General features: G+C 31.7%; 1 protein-coding gene across 7 annotated transcripts in view; it reads right to left on the reverse strand.

The window, feature by feature from the left end:
- Window positions 1-22,542, reverse strand: part of LOC149786506 (baculoviral IAP repeat-containing protein 8-like) — a 40,649-nt gene that overhangs the window by 4,137 nt on the left and 13,970 nt on the right. For 4 of the 7 annotated variants that reach the window (XM_089976988.1, XM_089976986.1, XM_089976989.1 and 1 more), the window contains 9 exons: window positions 20,082-20,236; window positions 16,594-18,477; window positions 14,549-14,706; window positions 13,376-13,418; window positions 9,288-9,467; window positions 6,557-6,732; window positions 3,698-3,794; window positions 3,469-3,573; window positions 658-777 (listed from right to left, as the gene is read on the reverse strand). In XM_089976988.1, the coding sequence (XP_089833114.1) occupies window positions 658-777; window positions 3,469-3,573; window positions 3,698-3,794; window positions 6,557-6,732; window positions 9,288-9,467; window positions 13,376-13,418; window positions 14,549-14,706; window positions 16,594-16,993 (1,279 nt within the window). In that variant the 5' untranslated portion in view covers window positions 16,994-18,477; window positions 20,082-20,236. The remainder of the gene's footprint in view (window positions 1-657; window positions 778-3,468; window positions 3,574-3,697; window positions 3,795-6,556; window positions 6,733-9,287; window positions 9,468-13,375; window positions 13,419-14,548; window positions 14,707-16,593; window positions 18,478-20,081; window positions 20,237-22,542) is intronic. The other 3 variants (XM_089976984.1, XM_089976990.1, XM_089976991.1) reach the window with 3 other exon arrangements.

The raw sequence follows: 22,542 nt of genomic DNA on the forward strand, positions 1-22,542 counted from the left end.
CAAAATCGTATTGGAAGTTAGATCTTTAAACATTCGTTCATGAAATAAGAGCAACTGTTTTGTCTCTTTATTGACATTGAATTGCTTTGACACGAAGGGTGGTGTGGGGGATACAAAAAAACCCACAGAAAATAAGTTGAGTTATATATTTAATAATATAAGTTCCCTCCAGAGGCTTTATACACGTTAGACTCTAATACATTTATAACTAGAGACATGTCACCGACTAGATCGTATCAGCTAAATCAACTTTGCATCTATGAAATTTATACCGTTGAAAGCTGTTGCAAAGTTCTACATACGACCTATTTAATAATTTAAGAGCCCCCCCCCCAACCTTTAGACACATTACACTCTAATAAGTAATATTTATGAGATGTGTCTATGTCGTAGAACCACCATAAAGAATACCCTAGAACTAGCTTATGTTATTAGAATTTCTAAGCTTTCCATTCCGTTTGAAGGCTGGGATGAAGCTGTCGAACTTTGCTTCGGTATATTGTTGCATAATACAGCCAAGATTGTTACAATTCTTGTATTGAACATTGCTAAAACGCTTAAAGCTAAAGTACTATTCTTGAAGTTTCAGTCAAGCTTTATGGAATATATATTTATTATTAAGATATTCATTATGAATGTTGAAGACCTTTTACTCACCATTTATTTCATTGTCACGACCAGTTCCAGGCCGAGAATCATATTCGCTAAAAAGCTGGCCACTGCTTTCCATTTCAAAGATGACATTCAGTATGTCATATGCTTTGTATTCAGTTTGACCTAGTTTCATAAATAACGAAGTAGTCTAAATAACAAGGTTTCAACTAACAAATATGCTCTTGGCTTATAAAATATATTTTCTTTACTAATTCACGTCTAAAAGAATTAAAGAATATCATAAAATTGGTGAATACCTTATCACACTGTACAATCAAATTCCTATTCTTTTATATCTATTAATGTCAGTATTGTTATTGTTACTATAGCACAAAGAGTCCAACACATTTGACCCTACTATTGAATATATATTAGAATCTTGTCCAATGGAGAAGAAAGACATAGTTGATGCTCTCCATGATAGATACAGGCAAATCAAAGTTTTTTTTAAGTTCATTATGCTCGTATTAACATTCCGATTAAACTATTATACAAACTTTATACGTGTAGTGATATATTATTATTATTATTATTATTATTATTATTATTATGATAGATGATGATTGTTGCTAACGTTTGTTTCTAAACCTATAAACGGAACATCCCAAAAGTTATACTTAATTCATTCCATCAAACTATTTGATTAAACTGCAAGTAATTTTGTTACTAGTGCTATTTCTAATGCATGAAAACCACATGAAAAAGATATACATCTTCATCTTAAGAACTTTGAAATGTATAACACAGCAGTGTTTTAAGCGTGCATCCGTTAAATATAACTAACACCACAAATCATATAAGACTTGATAAATATAATACAATCTTACCTTTTCATCTACGTGCATGTATGTTGCAAAACGAGGCCAATTACATTATAGGATATATACGGTTGGAGTGTAACTTATGTTGATAATAGTGTAACTGGTTACCAAAATAAATACTATTTAATGATAAATTACGATACGTAATCGTGCCAACATTTGATTAAGCTATGCAATCTATCTTAGAAATGCCATAAGTTCGCACCCGCGGTATAATTTTATCGGCGACGGTATGAGTTCCCGATCTGCAAGGTCTCAAAGCTGACACAAAGTGTCATTTTGGTGTCATTGTTAGAAACCTTGAGAGGTCATTGGTAAACTCCGTGCAAACAGCACCGCATAAATGTATAACTAGAGACATTCACCGACTAGATAGTATCAACTAAATCATCTTTGTATCTATGAAATTTATACCGTTTAAAACTGTTGCAAATTTCTACCTGCGACCTAAACGTTTTTATAATATAACGTTTCCTTTATTAATCAGAAGCCAGCTCAAAGATTGGTGCGCACACGAAAGCATCCATATTAGAAGTATTTTCATACATATGCATACAACCGACCTTTCCGAACATGCAATATTGTATCGACTTCCGCTTTGTTATGACTTCCAATAGTGTACGACCATCGTTGTCATGACGTTATTTTATAAAACCACGTTGCAATATAGGGACACAATGAAAAATAAAACAAATGTTTAAATATCCGTAAAAAAGAAATTGTACATTTACATTTTGTTTCATTCATATTCTAAAAAAAATGTTTTAAATATTTCAATAGATTGAACTAACCAAACTCAATAGTTCATAAAGATGTGTTTTTCTAATGCACACAATTAATTTACAAGAATTCAAGATAGGACTATTCCGTCGAGTAATAAAACCATCGCTGATATTCTTCCGAAATAATACGATTTTCAGATTAGTTACTGGGGTATACAAATATGATGTCAGCTTAGCATCATTTTCATTGAGGTCAAAATATATATCATTACATATACGTTTGTGCAAACTACCTGTCAGGTGAAGCAGTGACAAGGTTTTGTTAGGCATTCATCAAGGCATCCATATTGTATGTATAACTGGCATTATTTGTATCTAGGACATGGTACAAAACCACTGTCATAATAATCCAGGAGTAGAAGAGACAACACCAGTTTTAATATAGATGTCATTTGAACGGTGATTTTCATTGACGACCGACTACGTAAAAAAATTTGTTTACAGGTGAAATATATGGATATATCATCTATTTGGAGAGGAGTAGATATCATAATAATGACTTTGCATTCAGGAGGAGTGATAATAACACGATGAACATATGTTCGGCAATATTTTTACTTAGGATCAAAGAACGCATCATACAAATCCTTTTAGTGAATACCTCGAACCTGCCATTGAGGAGTAGATATTACTAGATGACAGCTGTTGCGGCCATATTTGATGTCCAAGTAGCATTATACCCATTGAATCGTAAATACGCTATGTAATAAATGAGTGAGTATTGTTTCTGGGCAATTTTCTTGGTAATTTAGGAGGACATCGGTATCAATCCTGTGTTACAGACGGATGGAAGACGGACAAATGATAACAGACTATCACATAAGCTGTTATGGTCTACGATCAGAATGGCTGATACATATTAAAACATATCAACTCATAATTTCATTGCAATAATGTACATGACGTGGTTAATACAAATTAATAAAATGTGTGACGTTTGAAATATCACTTAAATAGCACATATATTTTTTAAACAACCTGTACATGTGGTCGGGGTGAAATATTATTTTAACAAAATGATAATCAATGGTTTCCGTTTTATATTGTTCTAACATAAAAGAAACAAAACAAAAGTTCAAGAACACATTTTCAATCGGACACCTAGTCTATAACTATTAAATATGTTAGATATTTGCATATTATTTTAATATTTCTAAGAGTTAACAAACAGCACACCTATACCACAATATTTTTCCGCAAATATAACCTACCTTTGGTAAGCAACTCGTTAATGGCTTGAGCAACAGCAGCACGAGAGTAACCAGTGTCTAGCACACTCTTTGCAGCGACAGTTTCAAGAACACTTGATTCATTTACTGCAAATAATTTATAAGATTGTTAACGACAAGCATATCATACTTTTGTAGAATAGATTGACAATATAAAATGCAAAACTAAATTATATACAATTATTATTCGTAAAAAGTATTGCAGTGTTACCTTGGTCTGTCTGGAGATTCGTTTCATTCCTCAAGATGGGTATATCAGCCATCGGATTGTTCGGTTGGAAGGTCGAGCGAACTACTGCGTCTTCTTCCTTTAAATAGGTTATATTCACATTAAAAACGGGAAAATAAAATTTGGTGTGAAATGCACGCATTTGTATAATAATATAAATTGATCGTGCTTGCTTTAGTTTATTTTGGTAATACATTCAAAAACAGTATAACTTATCCATGGAATGTTTATGTTTTGTACTATCTTTGCTTCAGAGTATTTATCAAATTTAGATTGCCTTTAACATGTTTTAACTAATTTCATTCACAATTTTCGTATATAATGTTCTACATTTGTTTGCTTATCATATCTTTGCAAACTGCTATGTTGATGTTATCTTGTTTGTATAATTCAAATAATAAATATAGTTTTATTCACGTGACGGAAAACTGTATTGAAACGAGCTTTTGAGGAAAGGTGTTTCGTCAATAATTTGGCCAGCTACTTACCTATGTGCTTAATGGTAAAGATGCGAACAATGTGGGTTCTAACGATCCGATCCATTGTTATTCTCAATATTTGTGCCGCAGCTTACTTTAAATTGTACCCAGTATTTTATTCGATTGACTTATGTAGCTATATTAAATGATGAAAGTAGACTAAACTAAATCACTAAACAATGTTTTTAATTTGATTTCGAGTTAACACGTCATTAAATGTCCATGGGATTTAGTCAAAGAGGTGAAGACAAAAATCCAAATAAAGGATCGATTGGAGAAATGGAGGGAAAAGTAGATACGAAAAACGTTTATCTTACTAATTATTTTGAAAATTAAATATCGGAGTAGAAATAAATAGGAATGTCATTACTAAAGGTTACTGACCGAGTATTAAAACTTATTCATCCCGAGTTCATGTTGCAAAGTATGTCCGAATTTGGGAGGACATCCTACGCTATATGAACAAAGGACCAATATTTGTCAATACTAAGTCAAAAACAGTTTTAAATATACTTAAACAAGTTGTATTACTCGTTCTGTTGTACTAGAGGAATAATACGATAAACAAAATAAAATTAATTTGTTTACTTTCATATTTGACATGATGTTCAATTTATGAATGAAACCTGAGCACCGCCTTTTAATATACACTATTTTAAGACCATGAACGCGAGGGCAGCAGTGAACAAAACTTAGCTTGCAAAAGAGAATAAAATGTTATGTAGCCAATGAAACAGAAAGAATATTCATATGAGGAAAACTGACTCAATGCATCATCGGAAAGTGAAGGTACAATTATGAAAAGATGCGCTCGAATGTGGTCTTTGTGGGCGAATTGGTCGTCTTTTGATGATGCTGCAATAGCCGAAGCAGTGCATGTGAGATGTGGAAACAGATTTGGAACATATTGAGCATCATGACAGACCAATACTCCTTTGACTCATTTACACTGAGATAATAGTCCTATGCCGTGATTGTAAAAATGTGTGTTATGTCCTATGAGCTGCATGATTTGATTTTATTTGGAGATACTACGGCTCTTGAGAGTGTGTTACTTTCGTTTTCCTCACGCAATGACTCGTAAATTTGTTCTTAAATCCCGCTTTTTCAGCAGCTATCTTCATCAACATTCACAATGTATAGTGTTCCATCGGTCTTTGGTATTACCTCCAGAAAAGGATTGATATTCATTTTAAAGTCGCTTTGTTTCATAAGATTGCAAGTACGGGATACAACAATGTTATTCTGAGTTACTAGAAGTGAACCGTTTGGGTGAAACAGAACATAGTCATGAACCTGCTGATTGATACATGGTACCAAGGGTTATTGTCTTGTGCTCTCTCTCTCTCTCTCTCTCTCTCTCTCTCCATTTTGTCTTGCAATTTTAAGTATTTGGCTTTTGGTGATGGCTAGCGTTGGTATTGTTTAAAATTTTATTTTGGAGAAGAGCTTTATCTAGCCATGACGCTTGAAATAAAACGCTTTCTAAGATATTCATTCAATAAATGTGGATGAGTCCTTTTTATTGTTCTAGAGACTCTCTCTCTCTCTCTCTCTCTCTCTATCTATCTATCTATCTATCTATCTATCTATCTCTCTCGGTCTCTCTTTCACATCCCATAACCATTACCGAACATCATTTACATATCGTTGTGTCACCGCCTTACAATTGTGTTTTTATAAATTAGTAATTAAATTTTTCACGTCACCTGCATTTGTGTATCGATCACTTGCATCCACTTTTAACTTTTAGACGCGGTTAACGTTAGTTACCATTTTTATTTCGAAGTAGAAAAAGGTAGCTCTTCGAACTGGATACGCAATTACCATGCCAGGAGGAGTTTAATAATTTTACTTCAATCCAGTCAATTCCGCTAGGTATTGACTCGAAATAACAATGTTAAACTAATGGGAGTTTTTTATGAAGTAAATAATGAAATGTCACTATGACATTGCTTTGATTTTGACAGATATACATGATCTTTTTGTTTAATTCTTTCCGCAAAATCTATAATGCGTTTAAATTTGGACTGTCATTAATTTCGATAAAGGTATAATTATAATTTACTAGTCAAATGACAGGCCAGAGACGAATAGTACTGGAACCAGCAATTCAGAAAATGCTAGAAAAAAGTTTAACATTCGGATGCATCCATTTCCAACATTGTTCATGACATGACATTGCTAAATACAATAATACAATAGATATAACACTCACAAATTATTTATCCAATTAAATAAATTTTGACATAAGAAAACAAGAAAATTATCTCTAATAAAGAAATGTAAATACAAAATAACACTTCAAAAATATATTGGCGCGACAAAAGGTTTTACTTTCTTTTAGTAACAGAAGGAGTACCTCATCCGAATCGTCCGACATTCGTCGTACAAGGTCGATGAACGCCTGACCTTTAACGTGTCTCACAAAAGGACATTTTGGAAACCAGCGAGCATGCTCAATCCATGGTTCATCATCCGGCTCCCAGTGTTTCATTCCCCCATCACAGACAAAGCAGCGGACCACGTCTTCCGAACCTAGTCATATGAACATTAGAAGGAGAAAGTCTATAACGGAAACAATCTTTGTAACTGAATGCACAGTGAGTGCAAAACTGGTTTTAAATAACACATATGTAAACCATAATACACAATATACACCCAAATGTGCAAAACGTATTAAGAATATATATTAATATCTAGAAGACATTTCTTCGTCAAGACATAAAGCAAAATTAGGACTACGTCAAATAGCAATTTGGTTTCGTTAGGCTGCAATATTTAAGGTGTTTGTAGCAGTTGACTGGCATATGACAGTAAAGTGCCTTGCCAAAGGACACGACTTGAATAAGTATAAAGTGCTCGATATGCACATCTGAAACATAAACTATTTTCAAACGTTTGGCTTTTCTTCAATTGCATACACATTTTCCACATGAAAGAAAAATAATAATTTTCAAGATTGCTGTTAAGGAAAACATTCCGTTATATTTAATGGATTTATTTGGCACGAGTGTCACAAAGTGTTTCAAAACTAATAACTAGGAAGAAACCGTGTAATCCGTTAAGCTGATATACACATCTGCATTGCGTGGGCCCCTTTCGAAAATCAAGCAAACGTCCTATCGAAACATCTACTGAGAGAAGCAACGATGTGTTTAATTCATATCATATTTCATAATACAGGCTAGTTCTTCCTTTTTGTTTCTCAATGCATTAGAAGCACTTTTTTGTGGTAAAACCCACTGCTAACTTGCTTGCGATATCTATAAATGACATTATTGAACATCTCATTTAAAAATAGCAACTAGTGGCGGTAGTTCTTACAAGAAAGACGAGGAAACAAACTTACAAAAATGAAACTAATGAACAAAATTAAATGAAAATAAATAAATAATGAAAGGAGAAATAACAAGGAAACAAATAAATGAAATTGATTTAAAATTAGCATGGTAGATACTTTTTAGTATTCGAGTGTAATTACATGATAAAATCAGTGGTTTAAACTTATTAATAGTTAATTGTCACGTGTGTTTTACATAGAATAGTTGAAAATTAACCATGCCGTATCTTATAAACATTTTTATTTTCTTTCTAGCTTAGTTTCACTCCCTCGATTATATTTAGAGTCTAAAAATAGATTGAACCTAATTTTACCTTGCCGACATCAGAAAGAATACAACCATGATAGGTCATATATATATATATATATATATATATATATATATATATATATATATATATATATATATATATATATGTTTGCAAAAGCGGTCAGAATTCCACAAACAGGCCCCGTTCGTTCATAAAAGACTTTTGTTAAGTAAGACAATACATTAAAAATCAGTTAATCATTATTTCCTCGACTTTGACATTTCACAATACTTGGTACAGTATGTATTTATAAAACACTTTTAGGCTACACTTATATAAGCGCATAGTTTCATTGGTGATAATTCAATTACGTCTAGTTCATTTTAGGTTCCTTAAAGTTCATGTCTGGTCGCCAATGCTTAATATGTATGGCCCATTTTCATTTCTTGATGGATTATTTCATCCACGCTCGCTTGTTTTCCATGATTTCCTTTATTTCTTTTCATTTTGCATCTCATGCCTACTTCGGGTGTATATTTTTAGGGGACCCGAATAATTCTAAACTATTCGTTAAGAGACAATAATATAAAAAAATTTAAGTGACCCTACTATTTCTAAAACAAAAAAAATAAGTTATTTTCTATGCCATAACTTTTAATATGTTTCACAAAATGGAGAAAGTGTTGTTAACTACGCAGTAGTCAAATAGTGGCTGAATTGCCAGATTTGTCAGCGTAGCGTAGTAGTAAATCATAGACAATTTCAAAATGAAGCAATGTCCAAAATAATAGTCATATCTCTGGTTTATGATTGCGCGTAAATGTATTCACATATAACTTGAAGCAAAACACATTATGTATAACTGATAAAGGAAAATTTTAAATACAAAAGTCAGACAAGTCTACTGAATCTCCTCACAGCGTATGCACTGATATGTAAAATTAATAACAGATGGACTAAGCAAATATGCATATATAAATTCGTCTACTTATGGGATGCTTATGGTACTCCATAAATTAACTATGTGAAATGTAACGTCCCAGTTTTGATTTGGCAAACATTCATGGTTCATAAACTTTAATTTTTGGAATATAACATGTTCTGGTTTGAAAATAAAAGTATAAAATTTCCACAGAATTTCTATTTTTGACCTATAAGTTTGAAAACAAGAACAGGCGTTTCATCCACACTCCAATGTCTATGAACACTGCTTAACAATGCGTGTCGGCAATAACAAGTGAACAAAGATTGGGAACAACTGTATGTAACCATTTGAAAAGACAAGCTGTATTGTTATTATTTGCTTTGCTGCAACGTACAATCAGCATCCAATAAAACTTGCGAATTATACTACACCTCACAACAACAACCAAGATCCTCATTCTTTAATTATACCCTGCCTGTATAGTGTAAACCGGAGGACTATTCATTGAAACAGAGCTGGTTATCAACATAGACAAGGAATAATAACGATATTTAATATTTTGTACGCGCACTACCTGTATAATAGAAGCCAGCAGTTGCAACTTCTTCGGGTCTTTGCCTCATTTCACTCGGCCATCTTGTAAACGACGCTAATCGAACACTGTAGGACTGGTACTGTGGGCTTCGGATATGTTCCGATGAATTCCATGACACCGGATTCTTGCAGCTTGCGCTAATTGTTTCAACAGCGTAACCTAATGAGAAGAAAACAATGATCAAAGGACTGTCTAAGTTTATTGAATCTGCTATAACTATGACGAGAATTACAGATATATGTTTCCAAAACATAAATAATAACCCTAAAGACACACAGTAAAAATAACGTCGACAGCAAAAATCAACAGTTCAAAGATAATAGTTTCAACTTTATTTGTTGAAATGGAATAAGGAATTTACAAACAATGTTGCAGTCAAATGTATTGATCAAGCATAACTATTTAAGGGTAATTAGAATTTGGTGATTATAATATATCACTCTTCTACAGATGAAAGATTAGCATTATTTATAAACGTGACAGTTTAATCGTTTGAATAACAAAATCCAACACAGCTATTACATTCACATCAAAAAGCTGAACATTCATAAATAAGGTAAAATGTACCATTGTTGGCATTAAAGTTTGTAATGCTGTACTGTCACTTATAGGATTTGGCTTTAGTTTTGCGTGAATTAAATATGGCATGAATGCCACAAATTGTAGATTAGTCACTAAATTTACGTACATATCAATGCACAAAGAATTATATAAAGTTATTAGTAAATATAGCTGTTACGATTTATGTGGACAGAAAATTTGTGTGACTGCTGCAGCAAAGGCTCCACCAGTCTGTGACATAAATTTGTAGCAGATCACTGAAAACTTGTTCTGCTCAGTAGTTTTAGTGTAGCGTTATATTTTATTGAAAATACACTTTTTACATAATTGGAACATCACTACGTATTATTACAGACTTCGAAGTATTATTTGTCTTTCAGATGTCTTTCCTGATATAGTCTGTTGATAATTTCAAGTAATTATTATTTATATTGTATGATGCTGCATCAAATAGAATTATTTATAATGGTATCCATATCATGACAAATCAGCTATTTCACGATACTTTTTCATGTTCCTATTTCTTTATTATTTTCAATTATAACCCGTGGATCAATATACAAATCGTATAACTTGTAATTAAACTTGTATATTGTAAAACACCTAGGGTATATTATATTTATATTTACGTCTCCGTTTATTACCTTGCTTAATTTTGATGATCATGTGTTTGATGAAGGAGTGAGGAGGGGGGTCCGTGTTGGAAATCTGTCTCAACTTGAGTAATTAGCAATTTTATATGCGGATATATTGTAATTTACTGTATTCATGACACATTCTGAAAACTGGACCGTCCCTAATTTCTTGACATTGGAAATTACCTGCATCACTTTTTAGATATGCGAGTTTGGTAATTTGAGATTTGAGATAGAAAATTCCTTTGTATTAGCTTTTAGATAGTGCTCCGTATTGAATAGCTTTGACTGTTTTACTGAGGAATCCTACATATGTAAAAAAGAACAACAAATCAAGTGAAACATCATAGTTTCTTGATGTGTGTTCATTAGATAGTGAAAAGTAGAAAAGTTATGTAGTATTTGCTAGTTCAATGACCATTCGGTTGATAATGATTGTTGTGATGAGGTCAAAAGGGAAACTTGGACTATCAAGCCATGCTGACGCAGGTGTTCGTTTCGATTGCTTTGAGGAACCTTGCATGTAAAAATTATATTGCTACAGAACGCTGTGCAAATTTCAATTAGATATTAACAGTTTTGGACAATTATCATTATTAGCTAAAACAATTCTACGTAGGTTTTTATAAAGAAATCCCTATTAAGTGGATTTATAGTTAGATTCCAACTGCACAGCCTTATTAAGATTCAACATTAGATTAGGTAATGTTTGTATCGGGTAATTAGGTTATCGCTTTTATTTACGTCTTTCTCACAGCTTCAGGCACCACTACTTCCTTTCCACAAGCTTCTTACACGGTTGAATTTCAAGAAGATACTCTTCATTTAGCATGAATCAAAGCAGACATATTGCACACAAATTTGAATACATAATATGTTATTATCGGTTATTACTATTTTATTACGAACTGCCTCTACCCTGCTTTATTTGTTTAGCTATTGCATAAATCAAACGATAAGTTTACCTAATATTTCAATAGTATTGGCTTTGTTCAGTTAAGAATATACATTTTACGTGGCAGATCAATTTCAAACGTATTATATTTAAGCGAAAATGTCCAATTATCAATAAACTAAACACAATCTTTAAAATATCGCTTAGAGTAGAATCAATTAAAGCAATATTGATTAGTTTCATAGCCATGCTATTGACTTTGTCATGAACATAACAAATGCGCTGTGCAAGCATTGAGGTACCAAAAATTAAGTACTCTCTGAAAGTAATTCTGATGTAGACCGAATACTAATTCATCAAATAGTACCTTGATTAGAGATAGGCGTGTTGTAGAAATAAAAGTACAAATTTAAGCAATCTACCGCAACGCGGTTTGCACAATTTTAAATTACATCATCACATTCAATTACCGCTTGCATCCACAGATTTGATCTCGGAAGGAAAGCTTTCATCATATGAATGTTGAGTTAATCCTTTCTAAATTACTTTATGTGTTGATGTATTGTTGCATGAATTATATTAAAAAAATGTATTCCACATGTTAGTATTTTGAACGACGACATTCGTGTATACCACATAGGACTAGAATAATAACCTAAGGATGTACAAATTGAACGGAAATGCCTTATAACAATCAGCAGGTTTTGGTATATAAATCTGATTTGAGTGATATGCATGAACTTAGTAAATATTATATACACGTACACCCTAGTTATGAACTGTAGCAAACGCATGACAAAGTTATCAATAAAAGAAAGACATGCAAACTTACCCCAGAATTTACATAGCTTGTATGTTTTATAGGCACATTTGTCTGTTTTAGAGAAGATGTAGGCTCCAGTTATTTACATATGGTTGTTATGTATTTTATATACCTGCTAGGGCGTTCTCCAGTATATGCAATGTTTGAGTAATTTTTGTAAAGGTTTGTTCTTTGTTCTGTCCTTTCTTGTATCCATCTTTGACTTCTAATCCTAGTAAGCTTGTCTTCAATATCAACCAATAATTGTTTGTGTAAAGTGTTTTATTTTCTAAATTTGTACGTTCTAATATACCATATGATATATACATTAGACACCTAATATGCAATTTTAAGTTGCAATGGGTTCTTAAAGAAAGTCTATCCTTTCTTAAATAAAATGAATTAGAGTTGAACATTATATGAATCGTGGTTATAAGTCACCAGTTATGAGCCAAGAATGTAGAGCTTGCGTCATCTGGATGAAGAAATGCATTAATTTAATTATTTTCTGCATGTTTAGTGAGGGGGTTTATGTCTATGTTTTTCTTATTTGCTTGTAAATTCGTTTGCGAGGCTCTGTTACTGTTAAAACGTATCATTAAAAAGCAGAAACGTGATACCTGGTTGCGTGGGTTATTTATGTGTCATTTTAAAGGTAGCAGTTTCGTTGTGAACCTTGGTGGTTAGCTTAAGTTGCAAAAGCAAATATCAGGTAATCTCTATCATTCTTATTGTGAGCGATATATCTTGTTCTTATAAAGTACAATTTAGCTTAATCCTCACGACTCTTCTATTAGTTGGGGGAAAATAATGAAGGCTCGTGCGATTTTGATGAATTCAAAAGTACAAAGACGAGAGCCGAAAATTGTAATGTATTAAGCAATGCTATCTTTTGTATTCATATAGTATGTGTAACAATATGTATTGAAGAAATCGAAATAAAAATTGTTCGAGTTACGTGAGCGTAAAACGTTTTACAAATACATATATATATATATATATATATAGAGAGAGAGAGAGAGAGAGAGAGAGAGAGAGAGAGAGATTCAAGAACAGTGGTGCTACTAAATAAAGTGTGTCCTTCAAATTTTAAGTTCGCACAGGGAACGTTTGTTTTAAAAATGGCGATAAAACGCTAGAGGTTAACATATTCTGAAGGTAACATTCAGCATACCGTCAGTTGTTAACAGGTTCTGTGTTCCATCGCGTATTCGTTCCTGAAAAGATCCGATGTTAAGAAATATATAAAATAACCGAAGCCACCGTAATAAGACATATGACCACAAAATATACCCGGATGTACGGAACGTTAAATTAAGCACGTAAAAAAGTCAAACTGTATGGTATAGAGTTTAAAACTATGAATCCCTGAAATGTTATTAAATATCGTTTTAGTGGTAAGGTATTGTTAAAAACATCAGAATTCCTTTCAAAAAGAAAGTAATACAAATAATGAAATAAATATTTTTGTCATTAAATAAATTAAATGTTAGCACGAATTTAGTCCAAACATGAATTCTATTTTGAGGACACATGCGCATTACAGCGTGTATGAATGGGTACATGTCTGTAAGAGGCCTACTTGAAAGTAAAATGCATTTGCTTCAACATCCACGTACATGGCGAAAACAAAACATCCTATCAACATTGTTTTAAATTATGCTTGGGTTAACGTTCAGCAGTATGTTTGATCATTACAAAAGTGTTTTAAGGACAAGATGTATCACAATAATAGATTATGAGATTAAAAGTTTAGATAACTAAGCTTGTGTTTCTTTCTTTTTACCTTCATAAGTGATTATCAGATTGTCAGATTTATTCCCCTTTATTTCGATTTATAGTGTCGCTTGATTGTGTGAAGATTTCCGAATGTCTGTCTTTACTGGTCGAAATGATCTAAAGCCTCCTCCTTTCTTTGATAATTTATTGTGAACCAATGAGGCAAACTCATCAAAGCGAAGAAAGTCTGAAATTTATGTTGTATTGTTCCTCAAGGAAAAGGTATAAATGGTATGTTACTTCAGATTTGAACATGTCTGATATACTTTTTTCACTGATGCTAAACCAAATACATTGTTCTTTGGTTAGTCACTAGTGTCATAGAATGTTATGTTCTCTTTTGTACAGCTGTAGAGTTTTTGGCAACACAACTCATCTGTTTCAGCCAAGAATAATATACCTCTATCACGGCATTTAGGCTTTAATTCGCTATAATAGAATGTGTGCACCAAACATATAGATAACTCAGTAAATCTAACATATAATGATTTAATTAATTTTATCTTTTAGTTCTGCTGACTGACTAGCATTAACCTTCATTTATTAGAATTCATTAAATATTCAGTACCTGGTATGCAATTAGATTATGTGTTCCCAACTTCTGCATAAGGTATCCGCAGTTAGGCGACTTCTTTATGTGCGCAGTCAGGGGATTATCATTATACGCTGGATTGACGACCTCAGTGGCGCAAGAGAAACATCGAATTACGATTCCATTTTCTACTCCTATAAGAAATAACACAATTTGTTTTGTACAGAAAAGAAATTGAACAGTCACTTAGAAAGACATCAGTAACGTTTCAGAAAGTATTGACTTAACTACAGTAAATGACCGTCTTTCAAACATTAAATATATGATATACGTAATCCTGACAATTACAAATGTTATGCTGCTAGGTAATGAATTACAATATAAGTAAGGCATTGACCCAATGGTTTCTTTCTCGTATTAGTTAGTCGCCATTTAAATGAAGCTTATAGTAAATATTTATATTTATTTTTTGTTCTCTTTGTCTAGCTGTCTTTGTACAACAAGTTCCTCTAAAGAGGACAACAAAACCATTTCAGGGCAGTAAAGTTTTGAATAGGATATTTTTGAAAGAGATCATAGGGTACCCAAAGAAAATGTTCCAATATAGTTAAGAGATCACTAATTCTTCAAAATATATGTATATCACATTACCTCAAGTTCCATTGAAAAGAATGGAGGTATGTGAAACTTTGTAATAACGTAGATTAACTTCTAGACCCGGTCCCGATTTAATTCTAAACTTTCTCCATAAATGAGATTTATATTATAGATTTATGAAGCTTTGGATAATATTTTGTTTTATGTATACTTGATTTAATTTCTATTTGATTCAATTTTAATTGCTTGTTTGTTAGTTTTAATACTTTTTATTTAATTACATTATATTGTAATATCATTTTATTTACTAGACTTGACATTTTCCAGAAATTCATTTTCCACAATTTTTGTTCAGTTTGACCTCACTGTTCTTTTTGTAAACACTAATAATATAAACTTTGTTTCAAATGCTGACCTAGTTCCTGACCTTGATTCAGAATCGGTGAGTTGAAGTAAACAACTTCTTTTATTTATTTAATTCTTTCTAAGTATAGATTTGTAACGTGAAATCAAGGCCATACTGGGCGTACGTGTTGTTTAGCATGTAAAGCTTCTTATTTTTTCAAGAAACATAATCATGTGACCCTCATATAAGAATATTTCTTACGTCTTAAAGTGTATAACTATTTTCAATAGAGAATTTAGTCAGTTGGATTATAAATCATTAACACTTAAATGTGTTTTGCTGTGACCAGTTTGTGTTAAAATTCTGTTTTATGGAATTATTAATTCTTTTTCCTGGAAATATTTAAGTGTTCATACAGAATTCTTAGACAAAGACATTTATTTAAATTTTATTCGGAATTCAAAACTAGAATATTATTTTCTGTGTTCAACAAAGAACTGTTGACTCGTCAGGACAACACTGAATATTGCATACGTTATCGTCCTCCATCTTGGATTTATTTATGAGGATTCCAACTAAGATTCATTTAGGAGTTTTATTACTAGGACATCTATTTTATAACTCTCGGATTATTCTTGAACTATTTTTGGATTTGATTTGTAGAACAATAAGTACCTTTCCTCATTGTTATCTTGCTTTTCTAGGAAAATAAATTATTTGTTAAATTTTACAAAGCATGATGTCTTCACTTATTTATTCTTATGTTTATTAAGAGCATAAACGTAATATTTGTCAGAGTTAGAGACAACAAAAATGATGCAAAATCACTTTTTGTTTACAATTTACCACGAGCAGACCTTTCATTCATGACATATAGAGTTGAGGAATTCCTCACAATTTCTAGAGAGAAAAAGCATTTTCCTTTAAGCTATATTTCAAAGTGTAATGACCGTATTTTAAACCCGACGCAGAAATTTTGAGATTTAACTTAAGCTAGAGTTTGAGCACTATATTTTTAAATAATGCAATTACGAAAAGGTGTTGCACTTTGACACTGACAGATTATTTCGTATAGGCAAGAATCAACTTGAATATATTTTATTCAGGATGAGCACTGTCATGAGCACTGTCAATTTACCTATGTTATAAAAACCTGCATCAGCCAAGGCAGAGGTGTCAAACTGCTGGAACTGTCTCCATGTGGCATAGGACCTCAAGCGACTGTCGTAACACTGGTAAAAGGGATGACGCGGCAATGGGGTATTTGCTCCTCCGTTAGAAGTATTCCAGTGAGATTGTTGAAAGTTATCATGTTCACCACATGAGAATGTTGGCGTTGAAGGTCTGTCTGCCAAGTGATTGCCGATAGCGTCCGCGTTTCGCCGAAGGTTTGTACGAGAGCTAATGCTATCAAAACTAACATTATCAGCTTCTACAATGGATTCACCATTTGTCCTCGAACTATTTGGCTGCACAACCTCATCAATGCACCGTTGGAGTGACAACTGTCCTCTCTCTTGATGCACTTTTTGTGACATGATCAACTGTGGTCGATAGACTAGTAATGATAAATGTAATAACCGATCATCGAACTATCTATTTCATTCTTTAGGTATAGTATGTCTTTTTTCGACTATGTGTATGACTATGCTAAATATGTTGTAGTAATGTTTCTAAATCTACAATTATTTACATAGATTTAACAGTATAAAGTAATTAAGTGTTAACATATGTCGTTCGTGACAAATGCTTACTTCGTCCTTTACAATACTGATTGGTTTTTATAAGCAACAAGGAGGATTTGGTTTGTGTGTTTCAAAACCGTATATTATTTGCCGCTCTTGCCCCATCATATTAAACTGATATGAATGACAGTCTACCAAGCCAATTGTCTGTCATAAATGAAATGCCGTCACAAAGACCAAAACGATTCAATATCATTTCACTACAGGCATTGGATTATATTTTGAAATCAATATAATCTAAATTACTCTAGTTAGTCATATTTTATCTTATTTATTTTATTAATATTTAGACTCAATTTTATCCATACATTTGAAAACATTGTATGTCCTATATATTGCCAAAACATCGTCCCATTTTTAAATTGATATCGAGGTATCTATACATTCAAAATAGCATATAAACTAGTTCTCCGTTTTTCTTTTTTAAGGGAAAATGACTTCTGATTCTTTCCTTAACCCTTACTACTCCAATGTATAATATAACTATATTCGATTATAACTAACGAAGGAAAAACGTTCAGATTGCAGAAGGTAATGAAATTATTTTAAATATTATGGACACATTATGTCAGCAGGTAAGCAGACCCTCTTCTCCAGAGCTTCTAAATTTAACTCATCATAATTCTAAATACATATTGGCTTTCTTTACGACATTTGACCAGTTGTTGTCATTCGAACTGAATACATTTTCTGCATTTCCAAACTAAACCTGGAAGAAACATATTTGTGAGTGCAAATGAATATTCTGCTTTAATTTTAAAGATGCATCCTTATCAAAGTTTGTAAAGTAACATCAATGTACGGCATATGTTTAGGGCTGCTCTGAAGTAAATGAATGACAAACATTTTTCTCACAATATGTACGCTTCAGGCATTAAAACAAATGGCGAGCAATGCACGTGCACATCGAACTGATAGGCTTAATATGTGGATAAGCTAGAGCCATTTCAAACAAGTTGTTCCTCACTTATGAGCATCTTTGAAAATAAATAAGAAAACATATCTGTCAGGGTGTTTTTAATTGTAAACTTTATTGCGGCTTTTAAATTATTATTAAACAAAGATATTTGAATAAATATGTTTGGACCGGTGGTGTGTTTTAACAAATGTGGAAAACTCAATTAATAAAGAACCATTAAGGTGTTATGTCCTATCGTTTATATATTACATGGAAGTACTGTAAATTAACCATGACTTGTTTAGTTCAGGTTCTGTTTCATGGACATGGTTTTGCTACTGAATAGACATTGGCTGTTGCAGATCTTGCCCAACTGTATCTAGAATAAAAAATACAAATTAAGCGTAAATTGTCCAGGTAAGTTTTCTACGGACTTGGTATAATTTATAACTGGTTTACGATCAAATCATGCAGCTAATTTACTCTGATGACTTTGATAATCTCTTTGCAATTATTCCAATCATCTTATGTATAAGCATTGAAAGAAACGTGGATGGTCTTAATGAAAACTGAGTCGTTCGTGATTCCACATGATATGGACCAATTATATTTTTCCCATTGACCCGGCATTGTGCTATTCGACGTCTTCAGGTGACGTTCTTTAGCCAACTGAAACGAAGAAACTAGTTAAAAGGGATAGTTGTAACATGTTTTTGTACTGGTGGATATTACGTGCAAGACTGAAGTAGATCTGCGAGCGTTTGAGCCCCAAGTATGTTCGGCCATACCACAGTATCTAATAGTACAAATTCTTTAATGTATTTTGCTATAAACGTAATTGATTATATACCCGCCTGTGAATTGTCCATGCAAATACATTGTGTAACATAATCTAATTAATGTTTTACTGATTGAGCATCGTCATCAAATTATTTTGTGCTGTGAAGCACATATAGATGTATGTAGGTATGTTGCTAAGAAACCCTCCAAACATGTTTATCGTGACGCAACAGTAAATAGAAACACATCACGAAAATACATGTGTTCAATAATAATTAGAACAATATTTCTCATCAAACCTTTTTGTATCCATATTAATTTTCGCAACATCAATTTATATGTACAGAGAATATTTTCTTTTCATATTTTAAAACCTCGATATTTTAACTAACATTGAAATAACGAATGTCACGACATAAATAATATCCGGCATTTATGCCGCAAAAGAAAAGTTTATTATTTGTGTACCAAACTCGCTCTAGAATCAAGGTATAGAAGATTCAACTCACTCGTCATCACAATACCACACATCCCTGTAAGACATTTTACATCCATTTCAAAGGCGGATCATATAATATCAGTGACATCATATAGTTGTTGAATGGAGATGACCTAATCTGTCACTGTTAATTATAGTCTGACTTTTTCTGAACCATATAATGATATGTGAATACAAAACAAGCCTACTTCAAGATATATCACAGTGGATTTATCATTGTCGTCAGGCTGTATTGGACAGTTTTAGGCACATATTATTGCTGCATCTAACCTGCCTAATATAAAACATCATAAGACAATAAATTGCAGGAATTATGTCAAAAAGGTCCATATTTTGGATAGTAATATTAAAACAAAGCATATTATTTGCTTGACCTCACAAGTTAAATTTAATTTTAAGGTTAGTTTTACACCCCAAACCCAAGTACATACCGGCTTTTTTCAAGCGCGAAGGTCCGTTTTGCTCACAGTGGAAGCAAAACCGTTTCTCAAGGTACTAACTCTGAGAAATAATGTGTACTTAGCAGCAAGATGCAGTTTCTTAATAAAATTTCATACACTTGCAACCGACTCTGATGCTTTCAGGAGTTGGAGTTTATAAAGTGATAGTAAATAGTAAGATACCGTATAGAACACATATTTGCAGAGGAAAATTCAGTTCAAGATAGGAAGCATTCGGCTGTTTGGATTTTGAAAAGCACATACCTGAAAACAACTCTTGCAGTGGCTAAAGCTGTCCGTTATTTGTCAGTCACTTGTTCTCTTAGATCATGATGCATTTCTGAACGCGATTCATGCTGGTACGTCTATCAGCATGACTGATCCAATTAATTCTAATATTTTACAACGCAAATTGAGGCCTGTAAAAAGAGAAGAAACAAACTATACTAATAAATAGTAGTAGTGGTAGGAGTAGTAGTAGTAGCAGTAGTAGTAGAAATAGTAGTGTTGTTGTTGTTCTATTTATTGTAGCATAAATTATTAATACTCAGTATTTTCTTAGTTGTAGTTGTAGTTGAAATTATTATTATTATTATAACTATTAATATTAATTTTATTAATATTAATTTTATTATTATTATTTTTATTATTATTATTGCTGATTATGATGTTATTATTGTTATTGTTGTTGTGTATGTTGCTGTCTAAATTATTATTATTATAAGTATTAATATTAATTTTATTATTATTATTTTTATTATTATTATGGCTGATTATGATATTATTATTGTTATTGTTGTTGCATATGTTGCTGTCTAAATTATTATTATTATAAATATTAATATTAATTTTATTATTATTATTTTTATTATTATTATTACTGATTATGATATTATTATTGCTGATTATGATATTATTATTGTTATTGTTCTTGCATATGTTGCTGTCTAAATTGTTATCATTATAATATTTTTAATATTATATTTTTTATGATATATTATTATAATTGTTGATGTTTCTATTATTATTACTGATTATGATATTATTATTATTGCTGTTGTTGTAGGTGTTGCACTTTAAATTATTATTACTATTATTGTTAATTGCTCTATTATTATTGTTGTTCTTGCTGTTGTTGTTATTATTCTTATTGTTATTGTTGTTGTTGTTATTATTATTAGTATTGTTATTATTATTATTATTATTATTATTTGTGAAAGAAAATGTACTTATTGTTTGCCTCACCCTCTATTGTCACTACATGCGTCTTTTAATCAAATTGATGGAGCTTATTTACAGGTTACAGATACAGGTTCATCTATCTTCTTCAGTGGTAATACTTTGTACTTTTACTGCATCACATTAGACAACGAGTCTTGACATCCATAGTTGTTAGCCTCAAAGCATCAACAATTTTCACTAGAACATTCAGGTAATTCGGAGTAGGAGAGATCGTAAACAGAGACAATTTCACACTATTTTGTCTTTTAATTACCCCTTTAAACCCAGCACGTATCGACACAAAATCAAGTGTGGCATAACAGGATGGGAAATCTTATAAGTATTGTTATGTGAAAATATAGGACTGAAAGGATTTAAAAATTACTTTGCCAATAAGATTCTATATTTCAAACTTAAGTATATATTCAGCTGTATTAGTTTAGAAACTGAGTTTCATAATACATCAATTACACATTTTGTATAATGGATGCTGAAGTCTCGCCACAGTTTCCACTCCACAAAGTTGCAAACACTATAATCAGCCATTATCAAACAATATATTGTCTTTAAAGTGTTTTTCACGCAATTAAAGTCAATCCCAACATTTTCGAGCAGATAACCTTTCTAGTAATTAGTATGAAATCAATCAACTACTCAGTACGATGTGGCGTGATTGTACGTTCTATTGTCATGATAGATCTTCTGCTATGTAATTTTACGTAGTAACAAACTTATTCGATCCTGTGAGTTCCTTACATTACTCAATTTGCTTAACAACCTCCAATACATATGACTTATATGGAACGATACTGAGTTAATATGATACTTACTGGTTGAGGCTCGTCTCGTAACTAAGTTTTACCACTTAGAATGCAGGAAATTGGTCAGACAGCTATATTATAAAATTTCTTTGTCTACACATTTTCGGTGCTTATCAGAGGCTCTAGTCTTGTAAGAGTTAGATCCCTTGTTATTGCTAAGCAAAGGGGTCTATAATCATCGTTTTCGTCATAAGGAAGTGATATTGCTACCTTATTCCATACCTTCGTCATAATTTGATTGTAACTATATTTTACGATAATTATTATTATTAATATTAGTAGTAGTAGTGGTAGAAGTAGTAGTAGTAGCAGTAGTAGTAGAAATAGTAGTGTTGTTGTTGTTCTATTTATTGTAGCATAAATTATTAATACTCAGTATTTTCTTAGTTGTAGTTGTTGTAGTTTAAATTATTATTATTATTGTAACTATTAATATTAATTTATTATTATTATTTTTATTATTAGTATTGCTGATTATGATGTTATTATTGTTATTGTTGTTGTGTATGTTGCTGTCTAAATTATTATTATTATAAATATTAATATTAATTTTATTATTATTATTATTATTATTATTATTATTGCTGATTATGATATTATTATTATTGTGATTATGATATTATTGATGTCATTGTTGTTGCATATGTTGCTGTCTAAATTATTATTATTATAATATTCTTATT

The sequence above is a fragment of the Sinohyriopsis cumingii genome, chromosome 12 (assembly GCF_028554795.1).
Source record: "Sinohyriopsis cumingii isolate HCF-2022 chromosome 12, ASM2855479v2, whole genome shotgun sequence".
Taxonomy (NCBI): domain Eukaryota; kingdom Metazoa; phylum Mollusca; class Bivalvia; order Unionida; family Unionidae; genus Sinohyriopsis; species Sinohyriopsis cumingii.